This window comes from Orycteropus afer, unplaced genomic scaffold (genome assembly GCF_000298275.1).
Source record: "Orycteropus afer afer isolate SDZICR_OR568_19922 unplaced genomic scaffold, OryAfe1.0 scaffold00131, whole genome shotgun sequence".
Classification (NCBI taxonomy): Eukaryota; Metazoa; Chordata; class Mammalia; order Tubulidentata; family Orycteropodidae; genus Orycteropus; species Orycteropus afer.
Window position 1 is genome coordinate 7,416,880 of NW_006921718.1, and position 23,888 is coordinate 7,440,767.

At 43.0% G+C, this 23,888-nt stretch overlaps 1 protein-coding gene across 1 annotated transcript in view; it reads right to left on the reverse strand.

Annotated features, from left to right (window-relative positions):
* Window positions 1–23,888, reverse strand: part of VIT (vitrin) — a 150,330-nt gene that overhangs the window by 100,522 nt on the left and 25,920 nt on the right. Inside the window, exon 5 of the mRNA XM_007945083.1 lies at window positions 7,877–8,076. Within this exon, the coding sequence (XP_007943274.1) occupies window positions 7,877–8,076 (200 nt within the window). The remainder of the gene's footprint in view (window positions 1–7,876; window positions 8,077–23,888) is intronic.

Consider the following 23,888-nt stretch of genomic DNA (forward strand, 5'->3'; position numbering starts at 1 on the left):
TTCAAGGCTCAGGGGTCCAAGATTATCTTCTGTGTCTGTGTTAATTGGTTTCCCTTTTCTTTGTTGAAGAGGGTCTGTGCAGTCTTTCTGCCTAGTCCACCATCTTGCCAGAACTCTAGATCTGGGAATCTTTTAACATGAGGAGGGCAGATGAGCATTTACTAGCAGGAAAAAAAACAGAACTCCTTGACCGAGTCCCAAGCCTTCCATCCTAGTGCCTTCGAGCTTCAAAAGGAATTTTATACTCTTATCAAGTCTATCATGAAATGTTGGTGGTTCAGTGGTAGAATTCTCACCTCCTGTGTGGGAGGCCTGGGCTTGATTCTCAGCCAACACAGCTCATGCACAGTCATCACTCATCTGTCAGTCGAGGCTTGCCTGTTGCTGTCTTGCTGAACAGGTCTTAGCTAAGCTTCCAGACTAAAATGGACTAAGAAGAAAGAAGTCCTGGTGATCTACTTTTAAAAAATCAGTCAGTGAAAAACCTATGGATCACAACAGTCCGATCTGCCATGGATCATGGGGATGGTGTAGCACAGGGCAGTATTTTCTCTATTGTGCCTGGGGTCATCATGAGTTGGAAGCCGAAGTCAATGGCAGCTAACAAGAACAAGTCTATCAACTCGTGGGGAAGGCCCAGAGCTAAGATTGTGGAAAACACCCAACCCTGCTCTATTTTCCTTTTTAATCTCTGCAGGCCTTTGACAATATCACAAAGAAGCAAATTTGTTTCATCTCTCTGCACATCCAGTTCTTTGGCTAAACCGTTTAGGAGTGCACACAGAAGTGAAGAAAGGAGTTCCAGGGAAGGTCAACAATTCACAGAAGAATTCCTGAGGAGAGGGAATGTGTTTCTATACCTCATATTGTAGAAGTACCCAAGCAAAATCAGCTCTGTCCTTTCCTGGACATGATATAATTCTCCCCCAGCCTCTGAGCCTACTTCCTCAAGTGTGAACCTTAGTGGTATCCCTTTCCAGGTTTTCTAAGAGCTTAGTTACCAAATCCTTAGAAATTCTATCCCAACCTCCACAAAATCACCTCAAGGGAATTGAGCTTCAGTGAAGGCTTTGTTTATTTAATAACTTCCTTACTTTCCTTATAAATTTCCTAACAAGTTGGACTCTGGAAGGGCAGTATTTTCTCTTGGCCTAAATGGTTTAATGCTTTCCATCCAAATTTAAATCAAATGGGAAGGACTTGGGGAAACAAACCCCATGTAAACAAGCTTAACTTTCATCCATAGCTAGAAAGGTGAGTTGAGGTTCTTACCTGTATTGTCACCGGGGCTGTTTAGGCTGCTCATGTTGGTGGTTGTGGACCAGTGATCTGCAATAACATTTGACTGGTCAGAACATGAATTTTAATCTAACTGTTTTCATTCTTTCCATGATCCAATCTAACAAGACATTACCAAGGTCAGAATCAAGGTAAAGTTTCATCCATGGGCGGTCTGAGCCTGCCCTGGAGGAGACATTGAAACAGAAAAAAAAAAAAAAAGAAGTGGATTTAACTGAACAGACTAGCTGAAAATTCTAGGTAATAACAACCTTTGTATTTTACAATTGTCAAAGTAAATATCTTTTACCCAACTGCCATATTGCTTTACACTTCATTATTCTTAACAATAATTCTTCTCAGCGATGGAATTTGTGAGGAGGTCACACTAATCCGTCAGTTGACACGTCACTTAACATTTAGCAATTTCCTTAAACTGCATTAACATGGTGTTGATGCAAATAGCATTAGCTTTCAGTCATTTTTAAAGGTACTCAATGGGTTATCCTTAATTATCTTGTGAGAGAACCAAATACCTTTCAGCATTCATTATTTATTGGGCAATTTCTCTGAAGCAAGACTTTAAAAAGAGGAAAGGAGATAAGGATTTTGTAAAGAGAAATGCAAAGCCCCTTTCGAAGAAAAGGGGCTGTGTGAAAATCAATCTAGCGAAAGAAGTGATGAAAGGTCATGGAAAAATATCAATTTATCTTAGAATGATATCTAATCTGCAACGAATTTATGACTTCCTTTGCCTTTGGTTCAATTATTAGAATGCAAACTCAAATGTTCTATGTTCTCTCTAATTATACAGATAACACATACTCCCTGTAAAAAGTCATATACTATGAGTAGTAAGCAATCACCTGCACCTCTCAGTCCAGCAGTTATGGGTATGTAATTTTGATACATACTTTTCTGTCCCTTTTCCTATGCACATGTTCTCATGTACAATATATAATTACAGAAATGAGACTGGTGCCCATGTTTTGTAGCTTGCTTCTTTGATTTAACATTCACAGGCGTGAATGGTGTCACTAGTATCACAGGCCACTCTTCCCATGTCACTAAGTGCACATAGTCATCAAAATTTTAGTGGCAGTATAGTATTTTCTTTGGAGTCCCTGGGTGGTGCAAATGAATAAAGCATTTGGCTGCTATCAGAAAGGCTGGCAGTTCAAGTTTCTCCAGAGGAGCTGAGGAAGAAAGGCCTGGTGATTTGCTTCTGAAAAATCAGCACTGAGAACCCCGTGGAGCACAGCTCTACCCTGACATCCATGGGGGCACCATGCATTGAGGTCAATTCTTGAGCAACTGGTATAGTTATTTTTTTTAACTGTTCTTCTAACAATAGACTATTAAACTGTTTCCATTTATTTTTCTATTATGTACACATCTGTATGTATTCTTTTTGTTTTTCAACCTTGGCTGCTAATTACCTTAGGATATATTCCTGTAAGTGCAAATTCTGGGTCATTTTGCCACACTCTTGCCAATACTGTGCATTATCATTTTCCAGTCTGAATTGGTGGAAAATGATATCTTCTTAGTTTAATTAATTTGCATTTATCTGATGTCTGGTGAAGTTGAACACATTTTGTCATATTTTTTGGCCATTTGTAGTTCTGCTAACATGGCTTGACAGATCCTGACTGTTACCTGTTTTCCTTGTGGAATGCTTGTCTTACTATTTATAATACTGGATTTTAAGAAAAAGCTTCTCCAGACACTTAGAAGAAGGTGAGCATATATGTGGTGAGAGGGGAAAGCATCTGTGGAAGGGATGGCCAGTGAGAGATGCTGGTCTTTCTTCCTGACCCAGGTTTCACCACTTTTGTCCCTTAATTGTCCTTGCTCAGAGAGTGGAGTGGGGTGTAGAAAGATCAATGATCAAAAACATACCAAGCCTGGCCACTAGGAGGCTCCCTGATCACCCTTTCTGGCCTTTCCTTGTTGTGGATCCATTTAATCTGTTAGGTCAGCTGAAACAACCCTGGTATTTTTTGAAATGAACGTGACTAGGAAAAGAATGCTGGGCAGAGCTCCTCTGGATGAACTCCAACCGCCAGCCTTTCTGATAGCAGCCAAATATTTTCATCATATACACCACACAGGGACTCCAAAGAAAATACTATACCGCCACTAAAATTTTGATGACTATGTGCACTTGGGAGCTCTGGTAGCGTAATGCCTAAGGCACTTGACTGCTAACCAGAAGGCTGGTGGTTCAAACGCACCAGCCACTCCTCGGAAGGAAGATGGAGCAATCTACTTCCGTAGTGATACAGCCTCGGAAACCCAAGAAGGGTTGCTATGAGTCTGGTCTGACTCAATGGCACATAACAACAACAACAACATGTGCACTTAGTGACATGGGAAGAGTGGCCTGTGACACCATTCACACCTGTGAATGTTAAGTCAAAGAAGCAAGCTACCACTTCTAAGCCTGCAGTAGATGCAGCTGGCCCTGGAGAGGTCTGGATCTTTTCCAGAACTCTTTCCTAGGCATCTCTATAGATCTGGCTCTCCACACTGCTGCCTCTGACCATTGGTGTGCAGCTCTGTGGCTGCCCTGGATCCTGTGGGCCACTGTAGTCCTTGGCAGCTCCCATGTCTCACTCTTGCTCTTTTGAGAGGTCTCTGTCACTTGGCTCTTAACTCTTATCCTCAGACTTGGTTTCTTCCTTGCGGTCTTATTTGGTATACACATTCATGGTTCAATTAAGGGGCTGCAATGTGGCCTTAGTGTCCAGCCCCATTTGTCTTGGAGTTCATCTTCCTTGGAATCCTGCAATCCGCATCAGCATCTGCTCATGGACTGGGAGAAGCCCTGTCTCTTCCTGCTTCACAGTTCCTAGTTTCCACTGGACTCCCTCCAAGCTCCTGTGTCCTGTCTGAGAGGCATCTTTTTACCTCATTATAGAACAAAGATGACTCATGGACCCTGAGTCCTAAACACAGGTCGCTCCTGTTCCAGCCACAAACTGCTCAGGTATCCTAAGCTGAAGTGCTCTGCTGTGGGGGTCTTGATGGAATGTGTTCCCCAGTGTAGTCCAAGATCCTGGGATGGTGCCTGACACATAGTAGATACTCAATAAATATTAGTTGAATGTGAAAATATGAATAATATTTTGCTTGAACTTCCCATTCACTTCTAGAATCTTTTGACTCCAGTCACATATTTAAAAGGAAAATTTTAAAAATACTTAATAAATACAATAATAGCAACTCACTTGTCTTCCAGCAATGGGAGCATTATTCTCTTACAATTGACAGAATGTTTTGAGCTCATTTGAAGGAAAAAAGGAGTTATTAAAGTACCAAACATTATTTAATATAAACCAAGAACCAAACTCACTGCCGTGGAGTCGGATCTGACTCATAGTGACTCCTCTTTGGGTTTCCAAGGTGGTATCACTACGGAAGTAGATTGCCCAACCTTCTTTTCAAGGAGTAGCTGGTGGGTATTATTTAATATACTTGGGCTAAAATCTAATAGCAAATACCTATAATCATACATTAAGACATAGGCATCATGAAAGTAGATTGGTGGTTACTTTGGGCTGGAGGGTGCATTAGGGAGAAAGGTGACTGTTAGGGATAGGGAGCTTCTTTTTGGGGTGATGAAATTGTCCTAAAATTGATTGTGGTGGATCAGTTTCACAGCTCCCATGACTATACTAAATAGCACTAAATTGTATGCTTTAAGTGGGTGACTTGTATGATGTGTGAATTATATCTTAATACAGCTGTTATTAGACAAAAGACATAGGCAGTCCTTTCTCTCCATGTCTACAGAAAATCCTTTGAGTAGGCAACACAATTTTTTAAAAGTTTCCTTCCATCCCCATATTGGCTCCTTTCTTAGCAGTCGTTATGTATGCTGCCTGAAGGGCCTGCTCTGAGTGTTTGCCCAGCAGCCTGTGGCAAGGAAGCCGGTGCTGGACAAGGATGAAGAAGGAACGCTAGTTGGCTGGGAGGCTGCTATCCAAAGCCCCTGTCCCCACGCCAGGAATAATGCGGCCTTGCCAGAGTGGGAGCCACTCCTTCAAGTTTCTTGAGGTTTTCCACAAGCTCAGGCCCAACTTGAAACAGGATTTCAAAGCTCCCAGTGTAGCAAGTACATGTTTAATTATTCGTATTATACAAAAATTTACATCCTCTAAAGAGACAGAAAGCAACTTACAAATAAGTGCTCAGCTACTCCAAAATCTTTGGAAAAATCATAGGCTCTAAAAGTCAAGAGACTGAAATTTAAAAACAAAGAAAACTTCTGGCTATGGGGCCCTTGTTAACCCAGCCAGACAGCATCCTATATAACTCTCTCTGTGTATGTAACTACTTCACAGTCAGGTATCATGATTCCTTGGTGATATTAGCCCAAGTTCTGTTAAGGGTAATGATATAATTTGGGAACAGACAAGGTTCATGGTTGAACAGCATGATAAACATAATGAAAGGCACTGAACTGTGCATGTGAACATTGTTGAAATGGTCACTGTTTGGTTACCTATATATTTACCACAGTTACAAAAAAAAAAAAAGAGAGGAAAAAAAAAAAAAAAACAACTACGTTAGTCTGAGTTAAATGGGAATGAGATGGTGGGGGAGTGTCTGATATATTTCAGAAAACCACATACATCATTTTTATAGTACTCTTGATTAGGAGCTCTGGTAGCATAGTGCCTAAGGCACTTGACTGCTAACCAGAAGGCTGGTGGTTCAAACCCACCAGCCACTCCTCGGAAGGAAGGTTGGGCAATCCTACTTCCATAGTGATACTGCCTCAGAAACCCAAGGAGGGGTCGCTATGAGTCGGGGCCGACTCGACGGCAAATAACAACAACAACTTGATTTGGAACTTTATATCATACTTTCTTCCATAAGTCATCTGTGAAATGGGACAAATAATAACAACCCCTATTTCATAGGATTTTTGGGAAGATTAAATTACATGCACACAGTGTGCCTGGCACATGGAAAATACGTAGTGCCTAAGGCATTTGACTGCTACCAGAATGATGGCAGTTCAAACCCATCAGCCACTCCTTGGAAGGAAGATTGGGCAATCTACTTGCATAGAGATACCACCTTGGAAACCCAAGGAGGCATCCCTAGGAGTAGGAATGGACTCAACGGCAGTGAGTTTGTTTTGTTATTAACTACAGCTGGAGCTGGCTGTTGCTGGTACCCTCTAATCTTGCTGCTACACCTGCACCATTCTTTGATGGTCAGGCTCCTGATACAGTGGTCTTCACTGGTGTCTGAGGTGTTGGTTTATGGCAGGGATGCCTTCTGTGCGGGAGCCAGGCTGCCATTAGGGTGGGAATCCCTGCTCTGCCACTTCCCAGCTGTGTCCCTGGGGTCGACTTCCTCACCGCTCTACTCCTTGGTTTCCTCACCAATAAAATGGATTAATCAAACTAGAGGTCATGTATGTATCTTGAAGTGTTGTTCTGAGGATGCAGTAGGCAAATATCCACCAAGTGCTTGGGACAGTGCCTGGCACACTGTAACACTAATCCATATTTGCTGAATATATAGATGAATAGCAGATGTTGTTGTTGTTAAGTGCCATCGAGTCAGACCTGACTCATAGAGACCCCTCCTTGGGTTTCTGAGGTGATATCACTACGTAAGTAGATTGCCCAACCTTCCTTCCGAGGAGTGGCTGGTGGGTTTGAACTGCCAGCCTTCTGGTTAGCAGTCAAGTGCCTCAGGCACTATGCTACCAGCTGAGTTGTAATGAGGAAGGCAGGAAGGGCCATGTAAGTGGCAGTTATGTTTGGAAGCTGGAAGTGAGATTGAAAAGAATAAGTCCTGGACATTTCCTTCCAGAAGAAAAAAAAAAGCAATGCAGTGATCAGGTGGGAAATATTTAGAAAAAAATTGCTGAGCTAACAGTGGCATGTTTTGTGGAATTTCCGACCTTCTTCCCAGAAGACCTTTGTCCCAGGGTGGTTTAAATATAAGCCTGCTAGAAACTTGAGATTGGATTATCAAATGTGCACTTAAGGTCCTGCTTGCTGCAACACTGAGATTAATTACTTAAACTAGACTTTGCTAAAACATGATTTGAGAAATGCATACAAGTGATAAGACAAAAACAGTCAGAAAAGGGATAAATATTTGAGCTATGTGGGTTTTCCTAAAGGGCTTCATTTGGTTTTGTTTTAAATGTTTGAAGATTTCCAAGAGTATACATTTGTTACTTAACAACAAAGCAAAGCAAAATAAAACACTCCAGTGTTCACAGAAATCTACTGCTCTTTGAATTGAGCTTTTGGAGAAATGGGGATTTTGTAAAGGGAAATTTTATGTAATATTCTGCCTTTAAAAGTACAATAAGAGTACTTGTATTTTTGAATTTCTATTAAATGCCTTTTTCATGGTTTGCTTGGCTATTAGCCTCTGAATTATTGGGCTGAAGTTTACTCCTTGAGTCAGGGAGGACACCAGCCACATACCCGTGGCCCAGGCGATCCTCAATCACCCAGCGCAAATGGTTGGGTGGGTGTTACATTCAGGTATTCACACAGAGCTGTTTCTCTCAAAACTCAGTCTCCTGCTTGTCTGTCTACAGCAACACACAATCTACCCACTGACCTGGTTCCCAGCTCCTGTGGCCCACAGGCCGTGGTCTGGGACTGCTTGTGGTGGAGGTTGCATAAGGGGATGGCTTTGGCAACGTGGTGTGGGTGGCCTTGGCTGTAGTTGTTGTTGGTACCTGAGTCAAGATGACTGGCTGTGTGGTTGTTTCTGGAATTGATGGTTTCTGATAGGTTTTTGTTGTTTCACCTGCAAGAAAATGGGGTTACATTGGGGCCTACAAAATAGTAGGTAGGCTCTTATAGGACTAGAAATAAAATAAAATGAAGAAGTGTTTACTGAACACTGGCTACATGCAAAGACCTGTGCTGTAGCGGGTGAAATCAGGATGGACTGACATGATCCATGCCCTAAAACAATGTGCTATCTGGATAGAGAGACAAGCCAATAAGCAAACCAAAGATGAAATAATAATAAAATATTCAAATGACAGTTCAAAACTACAGCAATTAATTTGACAGATGTCGAAAGCTATGGTTCATAAACATACTGCTTTTGCTGTTTTAATTAGCACTAGCCTAGGGATAGAGTCCCTGAGCAGTGCAAACGGTTAATGCTGCATTCACTTGCTCACTGTAAGGTTGGTGGTTTGAGTCTACCTAGAGGCACCTTGGAAGAAAGGTCTGGTGATCTACTTTTGAATAATTGGCCATTGAAAACCCTACGGAGACCAGTTCTACACAAACGACATAGGATCACCATCCGTCAGAGTCCACTGGACAGTAGCTGATGTGTTTGTGTGTGACCATCTCATGGTCACCTTGCTTCCTGCTCCATGTGTGGTAAAATCTCCCTCTGCCTCCTTCTTATAAGGACATTTGTGATTGCATTTATGGTCCACCTGGATAATCCAGAAGGAGATCTGGTGGCACAGTTAAGGCATATGACTGCTCATCAGAAGACTGGCAGTTCAAACCCACCAGCCATTCCACAGAAGGAAGATTGGGCAATCTACTTCCATAAAGATTTACCACCTTGGAAACCCAATGAGGGTCTCTATGAATTGAAATTGACTCGATGCCAGTGAGTTTTTTTTTTTTTTTTTTTTTGATAATCCAGGATAACCTCCCAATCTCAAGATCCTTGATTAATCACATCTGCAAAGAGCTTTTTCTTTTTCTTTTTTTTTCTGTTGTTTGGTTTTGTTATAGCAGGTGACATTCACAAGTTTCAGGTATTAAGACATGGATATCTTTCTAGTGCCATTTTTCAGCCTACCACAGCATTCCAGATCCAGCCTTAACTCTGCTGAGGACTGACCTGTTTTTTGGTACACACAAGAGTAAGCCCAGGGATACAGTATGTGAGGTAAAAAAGGTCGTGTCCTTTTTGTAGGAACTGTCTGCCTTCCTTGATATTGGGAAACAGTTTTAGAATCATCACCCTGGAGAGACCTCACAGATGAACACGTGGTGGGGGGTGCAGACCTATTGCCCAGTGCTGCACCTGCCCATTTCACCCTCTGACACTATCCTCTCCTGTGGGATCACAGTGGTGATGAGGGACAGCAGGTCAGTGCACTGAGCCCCGGAACTGGCCTGAAGTGAAGCTGTTGAGTGCTCTTGCAGGCATAAACTGGTGTGGCAGGAAGCAGCTTACTCACTTACCCTATTTCTTGCTAACAAGTGGGTTGCCTTTACTTCTGCCCACAGACTGTGCCAGACAAATTACTAAAGAGCTGGCAGCAGCCTCCAGGGTTCAGCCAGTCGCCACACCATCCTCAGGCAAAACTGAATTTGCGTGATTTACGACATTTCTCTTACTTTAAAGGGATTGAACTTTCATAACAAGTCCTAGGGAAGTTTCTAATTTCTCCAAAGTACTCCTCTGTCTTACCCTGTGGTAAATGCTACTAGGCATTACTCTCTTTAGGGAGACACAGGCCCAGGTTCAATCTACATCATATAGGGAAGAGCCATTTCATATTGCTTGTGGATTTTATGAAATAGAATATAATTATTAATTTGAGAGAAATATATAATAATCTAGTTATACATTTTACTTGCAAATTATTAATTAACCCACAGAATAACTCATTGCTGACAAGTCAGTTCCGACTAGAGTGATCCTGTAGTTCAGAGTGGAACAACCCCATAGGGTTTTTAAGGCTGTAAATCTTTACAGAAGTTGACAGCCTCATCTTTCTTCTGTGGAGTGGCTGGTGGGTTCAAAATGCCAAACCTTCAGTTAACAACCAAGTGTTTTAACCACTACGCCACCAAATAAAACTCCTATTTGCTAATAGACACTTTTTGCCACATTAAATTTAATAGATACTGAAAATTTGAATTACATTTTTCTCATAACCAAAAAACCCAAACCCACTGCTATCAAGTTGATTCTGACTCATAGTGATTCCCATTGGGTTTCCAATTCTGTAAATCTTTACAGTAGATCAGCTCATCTTCCTCTCACAGAGCAGGTAGTGGGTTTGAACTGCTGACCTCTGGTTAGCAGCCAAATGTCTTATCTACTACACCACCAGGCTTTTGACTACCCCAATCTGCCTTTGTTAGGAGCTCTGGTAGCATAGTGGCTAAAGCACTTGACTGCTAACCAGAAGGCTGGCGGTTCAAACCCACCAGCCACTCCTCGGAAGGAAGGTTGGGCAATCCTACTTCCGTAGTGATACTGCCTCGGAAACCCAAGGAGGGGTCGCTATGAGTCAGGGCCGACTTGACGGCACATAACAACAACAACAACGATCTGCCTTTGTTAGTGTTGATTTGCTGGAGAACAGGTTAAATATCTCGAGGGCAGCCTTTGCGTTACTTGATTAAAACACAGAGGCTTCAAGCATGTTATAAATCCAAGCAATATAAGCCATCCCTCTGGTCTTCCATAGGTTTCCATATACTTCTGTGGGTTGTGACTTTTGCCCTCTTTCCATTATGGATCAAAACTGTCATTAAAAGGCGGAGACAGAGAAAATTACTCTACTTCGATTGCTCCGAGTTTCTTACTGAACATAATGCCCTTCTGTGATTCACGGGTTTGTCTCAAGTAATTTGAAGTAAAATCAGTAAAACAGTTTCTTCATACAACCTCAGACACATGGAAATTTGGTGTCTTTTTAAAGATTTTCGAAAGAAAAATATTACTTCCCTCAGGCCCTTAACATATAACTCTTTTGGCCGTGATCAAGAGCAGCTACATACAGTCACCTTCTCAACAGCAGCAAGAGGTGGGTCAGGGCTCTGCACACCTGGCTTATCACCAGAGTCAGAGTAGAGGTGTTAAAATGCATATTCCAGGGCCCCACTCACAAAGATGGAGCTGGAGATGAAATCTGATTAGAGAACCACAGACAGTACCAGACTGACTCCTGGCTCCACCACCCTTCTCCAGCCTGGCCACTAAAGCTTTCTGAGCTTGTTGTAAAATCGGGATGGTAACACCTGTTTTGCAGCCTGTTGTCATAATTAAAGGTCATGTCTACAGCCCACACAGTGCTTGGCACATGCTAAACCAATTGCCACTGAGTTGACCCCAGTTTGTGGTGACTCCAGATCAGTGGCATCACTAGAGTTGGTGTCTTCCATTGTCACCTCCCCCATACCAGATGACACAGAATCCTTAGTAATGTTTACTATCAGTTTTAATCATAGAATAATATGTGATAAATATAGTTGTAAATTGCTTAACTATAATATTTCTTAGATTATATGAATACTAGGAGCTCTGGTGGTGTAGTCCCTAAGGCATTTGACTGCTAACCAGAAGGCTGGTGGTTCAAACCCACCAGCCACTCCTCCAAAGAAAGGTTGGACAATCTACTTCTGTAGTGATACTGCCTTGGAAACCTAAGGAGGGATCCCTATGAGTCGGATCCAACTCGATGGCAGTGAGTTTGGTTTTATATGAGTATTAACAACAAAATCATTTTATAAACTTTTTTCTGCATTGAATTACATTACTAGTAACTGAGCAGAAACTTTTTTTGATTTTTCTCTTTCTTTTCCCTTAATTACAACTTCATTCTCAAAAAAAATTATTGAGCATTGACCTATGTTACTTCAGTTTTGTATATTTCAATGAACAAAAATTATATTTCAATAAAATGTATTTAAAAAAAGTTATTTATATAAAATATATCACAAATACTAATTACCACAATTTTGTAGCTAAAACATCAGAAAATTTGACAAAATCTGCAACTATCAAAACACCAGCACCACCACCAACAATAGCACAAGCTTGTATTGTGTGCAGATGAAATCACATGTTTTGAAGCATCATTGTAATTCGGTAATAATGACAGCTCTGACTGCAGCCCATGAGAAGTTTCAAAAAGTAAATTAGCACAAAATTTTAGCCTTATAGTTATATTGATATATGTAAGCTGGGCTTATGAAAAATGTATTTGTTGTTATAACGAACTACAGGGGTATTTTTATTAAAAATAAAATAATAAATTTCTGTTGAAACACTGCACAAAAATTTTATGGACAGTCATTTTTGTGTCAAACCCCCCACCACCACCACCAAACAGTGTCTCCTGGTATAGTCTGCACCCCCTGAACCTCCATGGTAATGACATTGCTTCATGTGTATTGGAGTGGAACTCTGCTCCATAGGGCCTCCAATGGTTGATTTTTTTTGGAAGTAGACCAGCAGGCCTTTCTTTTGAGGTGTCAACCTTTATGTAAGCAGCTGAGCAAGTTAACCATTTGCACCCCCCCAAGGACTCTTGGCATGTGGTAGGCATTCAATAAATACACGAGCAACATTGAAGCCAGCTTAGCAGCAATGCTTGGAGGTCAAACTTATGGAAGAGCAGTAGTTCATCCTTCCCACAGTTACTCATTATGAGTCTCAGGATTATATATCTGGGCAGGAAATCTCGTATTCATTGAGTATTTCCTACATACCAGACTCTGTGAAGGCCTCTTTTACATAAGCATTTACATTAAATCTTGCAAATTGATCCAAGTAATCCCATTTTTAACGTAAGGACAGATTTTCAAAGAGGTCAAGAAGTGTGTCTAAGATGAAACAGACAGTAGGTAGCAGAGCCAGGATTGAAACCAGGTTTGTTTGATTCCAAATCTCATGCTCTTTCCCACAAAAGGGGAGCAAAGTAGGAGACAAAATGTCTTGAAGATTCCTGAGTGGGGTTGCCATTAAAGGGTGCTCTGAGGTCTCCAGAGCTGTGGGCAAAGTAGCCTTCTTTTCGAAGGAGGGTGAGGTAGTAACCTTAGTGGGCACAGACAGGGAGGGCAGGAGGCTCCTTGGAAGTTAAATTTACCACAGTAAACTTTAGCTTGACTATCTTCCTAGGCAAGGTATTGTGCAGACAGCCGAGGGGAATGAGCATAAAGTTTTCCTGGACACTCTTGCTCAGAAGCCTCCAACATAGATTGACTTCCACTTCTTTGCTGTGGAGTCCCTTGGATGGCACAAACTGTCACACATTTAGCTACTAACTGAAAGGTTGGAGGTTTGAACCTGCCCAGGGGCACCTTGGAAGAAAGGCTTGACAATCTACTTCAAGAAATCAGGCATTGGAAACACACACTAGGGGGTGCAGTTCTACTCTGACCCACATGGGGTCTCTATGAGTCATAATTGACTTGCCAGCAACTTAACAATTTTTTTTTTCCCCTCTTGCTGTGGTGCCAGGGATGTGCCTTCTCAGGTATTGGTGAATTATTTCTACAAACACTATTTTTTTTTTTTTTTCAAATCGCACACACACCTAAATAACATGCACATACATGGGCAGAAGTGACCAAATTATGCAAAAATTTCTGGCATAGCACACCCATGCATACACGCAAATGTCTCAAGACATTCCAGAAGGGAATTTCAGTCCACTATTCGCCCTCATTCAGTACTCTGATGTTATTTTTTATTAAAATTGTATAATAAAGTTATAAGCCACGGTCAAGAAGTCATGGATAGAGTTTGGTAGTAATGTTGTAATGGAAAATAAAAAATGGAAACTGTATGTTTGTTCTGGGGCAGTTTACAGCCGGGCCAGAGAGTGGTAGAGCTCCTTGTAGTTCACTTGTGCTGGGTTAATTGAGTTGGACACGGGTGGAAGGCTGCATGGTGCTGGTCCTGTGGTGTTCGGGTTCATTGCAAGTGCATACCTGGGTCCTGCAGTGCCAGCCCACGTGAAGCCATGCTGAAGTACAGGTGCAGGGTTCTGGTGAGGCCAGTCAGGACCCATATCATTGGAATGAGGAACGCATGACCACTTTGTGCCCAAAGTTCGTACTCTGGCCCCATGGTGTCTGCGCAGATAGGAGATTTAAACAGCAGAGCAGATGGCTGTCCAACTGGACGGTGGAGTAGAATGTGTGTCTGCAGTACGCCCACCTTGCCATCCGAGCGGCCTACCCAGCACCGAGTTTGCAGACCCACACACCTTCTGGGCCCCAGCAGCCTGGTGAGAGCCTTTTCCTGGGAGAAAAAGTGTTTTCTTCCTGTACTGGAGAAAGTGGTTTGCAGAGTGGAGAAGGAACCCTGGTGGGAACAGGGTTGCTTTAGAAACTCAGCGGTAGACTGGTTAGGGTCTGCTGCTTCGAATCAAATTTCTCAGTCAACAGGCATGAAGGCAAAGACTTAACTTAAAATTAATTGGATAGAAAAACCAATTGAAATTGAAGTCATCAATATATAAACAATACTGGTATAGCACACCTATGAAAATAGTGTGTGTGGGGTGTTGCATGGTATGAAAAATGTATAATATGTACATTATTTGCATAAAAATATGGTGTCTATTTTTACTCAGCTCAGAGTAGCTTAGTTTCCAGCCAAATAACAGCTGGTGTTGAATGGTTGCTAACTGCCTGTGGGAACAGCATTTACGTCTCAGGTAATGCCTATCTTGAGGTGAACCAAGATGCCTTCTATTTTATGAGTGAGATAATTTCCCATAGAAGAAGGCTGTTACACATTTGGGGGTCATCAAGACCTGCTTTACCTGTTAACTGACGTTTGGACAGACTGGGAAGCACTTTACAGGGCATGCTGAAACCTGACAGCTGCTGGCCCTCAGTCCCTAAAGGAATTTCATCATTTAAGGAAGAGTAGCAACAAAGGGGGATATCCCTTTATGATTCTTACTGGAGTTTTTCATTTGAATTGGTGAAATCTTACTCCATGAGTGTGACTTGAAGCCTGGCAAAACCCCCATGCGTACTGATTTCCTAGGCTGCTGTAACAAAGTACTGCAAATTGGGTAGCTTACAAGAGCAGAAATTTATTGTCTCACAGTTGTGGAGGTTTGGAGTCAAATCCAGGGTGTTGGCAGGGCCACGTTCTCTTGGAAGGCTCGAGGGGAAGATCCTTTCTTATCTTTTCCAGTTTCTGGTAGTCCCAGGCGTTCCTTGGTTTGCAGCTGCAACATCACTCCAATCTCTGCCTCTGCTATTAGGGTGGTGCTATCTTCCCTTTGGGAGCTCTGGTAGCATAGTGGCTAAGACACTTGCCTGCTAACCAGACGGCTGGCGGTTCAAACCCACCAGCCAGTCCTCCGAAGGAAGGTTGGGCAATCCTACTTCCGTAGTGATACTGCCTCGGAAACCCAAGGAGGGGTCGCTATGAGTCGGGGCCGACTCGACGGCACATAACAACAACAACAACAACATCTTCCCTTTGTCTGTCCCTCAGTATCTCTTCTCTTGTCTAAGACTCTACTCAGATTAGATTAGGACCCACTCTACTCCAATATGACCTCATATTAACTGATAACATCTTCAAAGTCACTATTCCAAACAAGGTCACATTCATGGGTACCAGGGGTTAGGACTTCAACATAAACTTTTGAGAACATAATTTAATCCATGACACCAAGTATCCCATTTACGTTAGAATCCTTGGAGTTTAGTTCAGACTCTGGTACATAGTAGGTGCTCAATACATGGTCATTTAATCAATGAATGCATGAATGAATGTGTTTAATTTTTCAGACTCAGATAACCATGGATAGTCTAGTAATAGGAGGATGACAGTAGTACCTAAAGAATGAGATGGTTTTGTAAAGGAGACAAGTGATGTCGATAGAGCCTGGCACTGTAACCGGGCTTTTGCTGTAAGGAGCTTCTGGGAGGTGCAAACAGTTACACGCTCAGCTGCTAACTGGAAGGTTAGAGGTCCGAGTCTACCCAGAGATGCCTCAGAGGAGAGGCTTGGTGATCGACTTCTGAAAAACCAACCATTGAAAACCCTGTTCTGACACACATGGGTTTTGTAGGAGTTGGAGTCAACTTGAGGGCTTTTTTTGGCTAACCTCTCACTGCTGTAGAGTGGAATCCGACTGATAGCAACGCTTCCTTGGGTTTCTGAGGTGATATTGCTACAGAAATAGATTGACCAGTCTTCCTTCCGAGGAGTGGCTGGTGGGTTTGAACTGCCAGCCTTCTGGTTAGCAGTCAAATTTATAAATTCACACAGCATCAAATTGCCACAAATGATCCAGGTAATAGGACTCCTGGCTTTCAGTCACTCGGCCACATGAATCCAGTGCTCTCTGAAGGTGATCTGGGCCTTGTTGCTTGGATAGACAGAGATGAAGTTATAGAAATGATCTTTGCTGTGGAGGACAGCAAACCAAATGTATTTGATAATTGAAGGCACCATTGAGTTGTAGTTTCTATCTCCTCAGGGAGCCCTCCTGGGGCAGTGGTTAGGTACTTTGTTGCTAACTGGAAGATTGGCAGTTTGAACTCATCAACCACTCCCAGGAGAAAGATGTGGCCCTCTGCTTCTGTAAAGATTATAGCCTTGGAAAGCCTACTGGAGCAGTTCTACTGTCCTACAGGGTTGCTATGAGTTGGAATAAATTCAAAGGTACTGGGTTTGTTTGTTATTTTTAGGTTTTCTATGTCCTCTGCCCCTCACTCCTGACTTTAGCTGTTTTGAGGTGATACAATCAGATTTTGAGTGCTATTTGAACTAGATGAACCTGTGCCCTTGGGCAAGTTACTAAACCTCTCTGTAAATGAGGACAATACTGGTATTCTGCCTCAGGCTTGCTGTTTAGCACAGGGCCTGGCACAGAGAAAGTTGATAGTCACAGTCACAGGGGGTCATGTGAGACTATTCTTGTTGTCCCAGGATTCTAGCTAAGGTTCAAAGCTGAAGTCAGAAGGTCCCCTGTTCTGAATGTGCAAGGGTGCCTCTGTGTAAGATGGTGGTAGTATAATACTAGTGTCAGAACCTTTCTAACTTCTGGGGGGTTAATGGGAGTTAAGATCACTCCAAGGCTGATCCCTATGAGGTGGAGGGACACATACCTCCATCCTCCAAACTTTTTAGCAATTCTGACACCAGTCATCCCTTCCATGGCCCTCTTTGCTTCTCTGCTGGCCTAGATAATCCATTGCAAGGACCACACAGAATTCACAGAGCATACTTATAGTTAAATGTTAAGAAACAGGGTACAACTCAGGAATCAGTAGCAGGAAGTTTGTTGGCAGTCTCCCTTCTTCAGTGCAGGACAGCTCTCTCAGCAGCTCTTGTTCCCCTGAGGACAGACTCCTATTGTCCCTGGCCTCTATTACTACAGGTTCTGCTGCTAGGCCCTTCTGGACCTGTCACTGCCAGCTCTGCCACTGGGCCCCTTCAGGCCTTCAGGGCCTGTCACTGTGTTCAATTACAACACTTGACCCTGTTCTAGCTCTTTCAAGAAGGTCTTTGCCTCTTCTCTCTCTCTCTGCTTCTTTTCTCTTCTTTCTTCCTTCTGCTTCTTTCTATCTTTCGATCTCTGTGGGGCTTGCTGCTTAAATATTCAAACTCCTCATTAATTTTGAGTCATGGCACTCCCATCAGGGCCATGAACTAACCAATCCCCTCAGTAGGCCACAGACACTTCATTTGCATGGTACATAAGGCTGGGCTACCAATGACCTCATATGCATTGTCTATTGATTAATCCCTGCAAAGTGCATACCAATCATAGGGCAGACTGTGGTCCAGGACCAGACAAAAAGTATCAAACTAATATATGTACAATTTATCCAGGAAATGTCAATCAACCTTGGACACAAGTAGCAAGTCCCCTGGGGTAGAAAACTAGGGCAAAGGTAATTCCTCAGGATTAGTGGAAGAAAAAAAAAAAAATCTATCAAGCTGTTTTTCTGAAGAACCAAGGCAAAAGGCCACTGAAAGTAACTCATTCCACCACACCCCAAAGTGTGCACAAGTGGAACCAGAACCGCTCCCTGGAGTTTACACAGACAGAGCCCATTCCAATAGAACCAACACAGTTACTACCCCATCAACCCAGCCAATTGGGGAAAGGACAGGACAAGAGAAACCACTTTGTTTGGGAGTGCAGTATTCAGGGTGAGAGGTTATTCCTTCTCTTCCTACATGCTTTGTCTTCCACAAGCCAAATGATGTTGTTACTGTTTTCAGGTGCCATCAAGTCTGCTCCTACCCACAGCAACCCTATGTGCTACAGAATGAAACACTGCCCGGTCCTGTGCCAGCCTCACAATCTTTGCTATACCTGAGCCCATCATTGCAGCCACCGTGTCAATCCATCTTGTTGAGGATCTTCCCCTTTTTCGTTGACCCTCCACATTAACAAGCATGATATCCTTCTCCAGGGAATGGCTCCTTATGACAATACGTCCAAAGTAGGTGAGACAAAGTCTGCCCATTCTCAATTCCAAGGAGAATTCCAGCAGCGCTTCTTCCAGGAAAGATTTGCTAGTTCTTCTGGCAGTCCATGGGAGTTTCAGTATTCTTTGCCGACCCCACAACTCAAAAGCATCAACTCTTCTTTGGTCTTCCTTAGTTGGTCCAGCTTTCACATGCATATGAGATAATTGAAAACACCATGGCTTGGGTTAGGCGCACCTTCAAACCCACCAGCCACTCCTTGGAAGGAAGGTACTTCTGTAGTGATATGGCCTCAGAAATCCAAGGAGGGGTCGCTGTGACTTGGGTCCAACTCCACAGCACATAACGACAACAACAACAGTCTTCAAAGAGACAGATTTGCTTGTCAGCATGTTAAAGCGATCTTTTGCAGCAGATATGCTCAGTGCAATATGTCATCTGATTTCTTGACTGCTGCTTCCATTAGTGGGAGGTCTGATAGCATAGTGCCTAAAGCACTGACTGCTAACCGGAAGACTGGTGGTTCAAACCCACCAGCCACTCCTCAGAAGGAAGATGGGGCAATCTACTTCCATAGTGATACTTCCTCGGAAACCCAAGGAGGGGTCACTACGAGTCGGGTCCGACTCGACGGCACATAACAACAACAACAACAAGCTTCCATTGGTGTTGATTGTGGAAACAAGTAATATGAAATCTTTGACAAGTTCAAATGATAGCGCTCCAAAAGAGTCATTCTTCAAGACTGGAGGGGCCCCTGGGAGGGGTGGTGACTGTCTCAGTTACACTGGTGCACTCTGAATTCCAGGGCTCAGAGACCCACGATGGTGCACTGCAGGATCTGAGTCTGGGGAGAAAGTTTTGGAGGAGTGCTCATGGATCCTGGTAGCACACACTCTTTCAGGGTAAAAATAGGAGATGCTTGATATGTGGTCCCTGAAGTTAGAGGACTCACTTGAACATAGTGACAGTTTCTACACTAGGGATCCCACAGTGTGTGGGGAGTAGAGGGTGGTGGTGCTGGTGGTGCTGGTGGTGGTCGTGCTGGACTGGCCCCAGTCAGCAGGGCCCAGGAGGCCAAAGCTGAAGTGAGATGGGAAGAAGAATGCCATCTCATTCCATTCCAGTTCTCCCCAGATCCTGAAGGCATGGAAGAGAACCCTAGTTTTTCCCATGGCTTTGTGCAGAGGGGCAGGAGAGGAGAGGCTGCCCAGGGGTGCTGGGCCAAGGAATGGAATACCTAACTTGGAGAAAGACCTCTGGCTGAATATTGCCTCTAATAACCACACATATCACCTATTCAAAAGTCACTACTTAGCTTAGCCGAGATAACAGAGAGGTAAAGGACACTCTCCTACCAACTGACCAGTCACTAAAGCAGATCTCTGTGACAGGTTCTTTTTCCCTGTACCCACACTGAAAGAAAACCAAAAAACAAAACTGAAAGAGGAAAAGTGATATCTCAGAAATGGTCCGTAAGGAACCACTATTTGCTGCCAGTTTGGGGAGGTGCACAACTTTATCCTTGCAATTGAAGCAAAGCAAACAATCTGGAGTATGGATTTCTGGATGAATTAAGAAGTCATTAAAGGTACAAAGGCAGTCCTTTGGTTATGAAGGAAATTAGTTCCTAAGTGTAACTTTAAGTCAGTATTTGTAGATAAGTCAGAGCAGGCACATACAGGTCTTATTTAGCATTACTGTAATGAAAGTAAGGAACTTTGGTGGTGTAGTGGTTAATGCATTTGACTGCTAACAAAAGGTCAGCAGTTTAAACTTATCAGCTGCTCCATGGGAAAAGATGTAGTCTGCTACTGTAAAGGTTTACAGCCTTGGGAACCCTATGGGACTGTTCTACTTGTCCTATAGGGTCACTGTGAGTTGGAATTGACTTGATGGCAGTGGGTTTTGGGTTTTAGAATAAGAAAAGGCTCGAAGCCTTTTCAATGATTTCAAAACTGAATGTATAGTAAGTAAAGATGATTGTTATGAAGAATTTGTTGTAAGTAGAGGTTGGTTCAATTGTTTCAAAGTGAGATCAAATTTGTATAACGTTAAAGGGCAAGTATGAGTTGTTCATAAATTGGACCTTTGTAACTTGGGAACTGCCTGTATTAGTTACAGAAATGGGGAGCATCATTCCTTAATTATATGTAACCCAAAAGAAAAGAACCAAACCCACTGCCATTGAGTTGATTCTGACTCATAGAAACCTACATTGAGTTTTCAAGGCTATAAAACTTTACAGAAGCAGATTACCTCATCTTTTTCTTGTGGAGCAGCTGGTGGTTTTGAACCATTGTCATTTTGGTTAGCAGTCAAATGTCTTAACCACTGTGTCACCAGTGCTCCTTAATGCAAAGTCTCCTCAAACCATAATGCTATTATTATTAATGTATGAAAATATAGTATCATGGTGTGATAGTTGGAGCTGTGTGTCAACTTGGCTAGACCCCAGTTCTGTGTGGTCGTTCCCATGATGGGAATGGATGACTGTGTTCTGAGTGGCCTATCTGTTGAAGGGGAGTTTCCCTAGGAGTGTGGCCTGCTTCCAGAATATCCAGGGACATCCTGGGAAGAGAGGCGTTCTTCTGTGGATCGGGATTCCGTTGTGCTGCCTACAACTGTCCGTGAGTGAGTAGTCCACCATTCGGCCTGGAGATCTTGGATTCGTCATTCATTGGAGTCAACAGCTAGTGTACTCCTTGCCAGCCTTGAGCTTCTTGGCCCCTGTGGCTGCAGGAGCCAGGAAAAGCCTCCAGCTTGATGTTTGATCCAGGGACTTTGGACTTGCCGGCTTCTATATGTTTGTGAGCCATTTTCCTAAGATAAAATTCTCTCTCTCTCTCTCTAAGCTTTGCTGGTTTTTGTTTCTCTAGAGAACCCAGTCTAACACATTTGGTACTGGGAGTGGTTCTAGAGAGACAAAATCATAAAGATGGGCTTCCAAGATTGGTTCTTCAGTTTAATTAATCTTAATGACACTAGGACCCTGGGTCTGCTAGTAAAGAGGGCCCTGCTAATCTGTGGCATGAGGTGGCAAAATTAATACGTGAACTAGCACCACCAATAGATCAAGTACTTGTGAGAAGTGATGCTCTGGGTGATTGGATAATTGAACTTTTCTGCAATTTTGCCAGAATGAAGAGCATAAGGAAGCTGGTTGGTTGGTCCTGCTTACACTAGCAAAGTGGTGAAAAAGCGAGATGAGCTCAGAGCTGCTAAGTCTCGGATTAATCGCTGCATAAAAGACCTCAGTGCTTCCATCTGTGCTCTGAAAGAAAGCCTTATATCTTCTAGTAACAGAGCTGATATTGCTGAAAACCAAACCCAGAGTCTTATTGTAAGGGTGGCTGAATTACAATGCCAACTAAATTGCCAAACCAGAATGGTGTCTGATGTTAAAGTGAGGCCATTGACTGGAAAAAAAATGGGATCCTGAAACCTGGAATGGGGACATATGGACAGATAATCAGGAAGATCAGGATATGGAGCCTGTAAATTCTGTTGAATCCCTCCCATCTGAACGGATTACTGTAAAACCATTATCCCCTCTCCCTCAGTTTGATGGGACTAGCCAAACCAGTCCTGCTGGGTCATTGTTTGAAGCAGAGGCCATGGAAAACATTCCTGAATGCTCTCAGGAACTGCCTCAACACCCATTGTTGCTGCGAGACCCATAACTAAAGTCAAGTCCAAGTGAGCCCCAAAAGGTGAAATAGAAAGTGTGACTGACGACGTGAAATGCTATACCTGAAAAGACCTACTTGATTTTGCTAACATGTACAGACAGAAACCTGGAGAATATGTATGGGAATGACTACTGAGGATGTGGGATAATGGTGCAAGGAATGTAAGATTGGATCAGTCTGAGTTTATTGATTTAGGCCCACTAAGTATGGATTCTTCATTCAATGTCTCAGCTCAAGAGGTTAGGAAAGGATCTAATAGTTTATTTGGTTGACTTACTGAGGCATGGATTATGTGGTGGCCTACCTTAAGTCGAGTTGAAGTACCAGACCTGCCTTGGTATAATGTAGAAGAAGGTATCCAGAGGCTTAGGGAAATTGGCCTGTTAGAATGGATTTATCAGATTAAACTCCTAGATCCAGAAATGGAGAGCCCAGAAGACATGCCTTTTACCAGTACCATGAGGAATAAATTTGTGAAGGGAGCTCCAGCATCCTTAAAGACTGCTGTGATTGCTATTTTATGTAAACCTGATTTGACAGTGAGAACTGCCCTAATTAAACTAAGACAGTTAACTACGATGGGGCTGATTGGATCTCGTGGTAGTAGGGGCCAAGTGCCTCTACCTACAAAAACAGTAAACCAAAAGCAGTACTGCATTCCTGGAGGGGTTGCAGAGATTACTGCCACCATCAACGACTTGAAGGATGCAGGGGTGGTGATTCCTACCACATCCCCATTTAATTCACCTATTTGGCCTGTGCAAAAAACAGATGGATCTTGGAGAATGACAGTAGATTATCGTAAACTTAATCAGGTGGTGATTCCAATTGCAGCTGCTGTTCCTGATGTGGTTTCATTGCTTCAGCAAATTAGTACATCTCCTGGTACTTGGTATGCAGCTATTAATATGGCCAATGCCTTTTTCTCAATACCAATTTCAAAAGACTGTCAGAAGCAGTTTGCCTTCAGCTGGCAAGGCCAACACTATACTTTTACAGTTCTTCCTCAAGGGCATATCAATTCCCCAGCACTATGTCATAATTTAGTCTGTAGGGATCTTGATCGCCTTTCCCTTCCACAAGACATCACACTGGTCCATTATATTGATGACATTATGCTGATTGGACCTAGTAAAGAAGAAGTATCGGTGACTCTAGACTTATTGGGGAGACATATGTATGCTAAAGGTTGGGAAATTAACCCAACAAAAATTCAGGTACCTTCCACCTCAGTGAAATTTCTAGGGGTCCAATGGTGTGGGGCATGTTGGGATATTCCTGCTAAAGTGAAGGATAAGTTATTGTATCTGGCTCCCCCCATGACTAAAAAGGAGACACAACATCTGGTGGGTCTTTTTGGATTTTGGAGACAACATATCCCTCATTTGGGTGTGTTGCTGTGGCCTATTTATCAAGTGACTCAGAAAGCTCCTAGTTTTGAGTGGGGCCCAGAACAGCAGAAGGCTCTGCAACAGGTTCAGGCTGCTGTGCAGGCTTCTCTGCCACTTGGGCCATATGATCTAGCTGATCCAATGGTGCTTGAAGTGTCTGTAGTAGATAGAGATGCTGTTTGGAGCCTTTGGTAGGTTCCTATTGATGAATCACAATGAGGACCCTTGGGGTTTTGGAGCAAAGCCCTGCCATCCTCTGCAGATAACTACTCTCCTTTTGAGAAACAGCTTTTGGCTTGTTACTGGGCTTTAGTAGAGACTGAACGCCTAACCATGG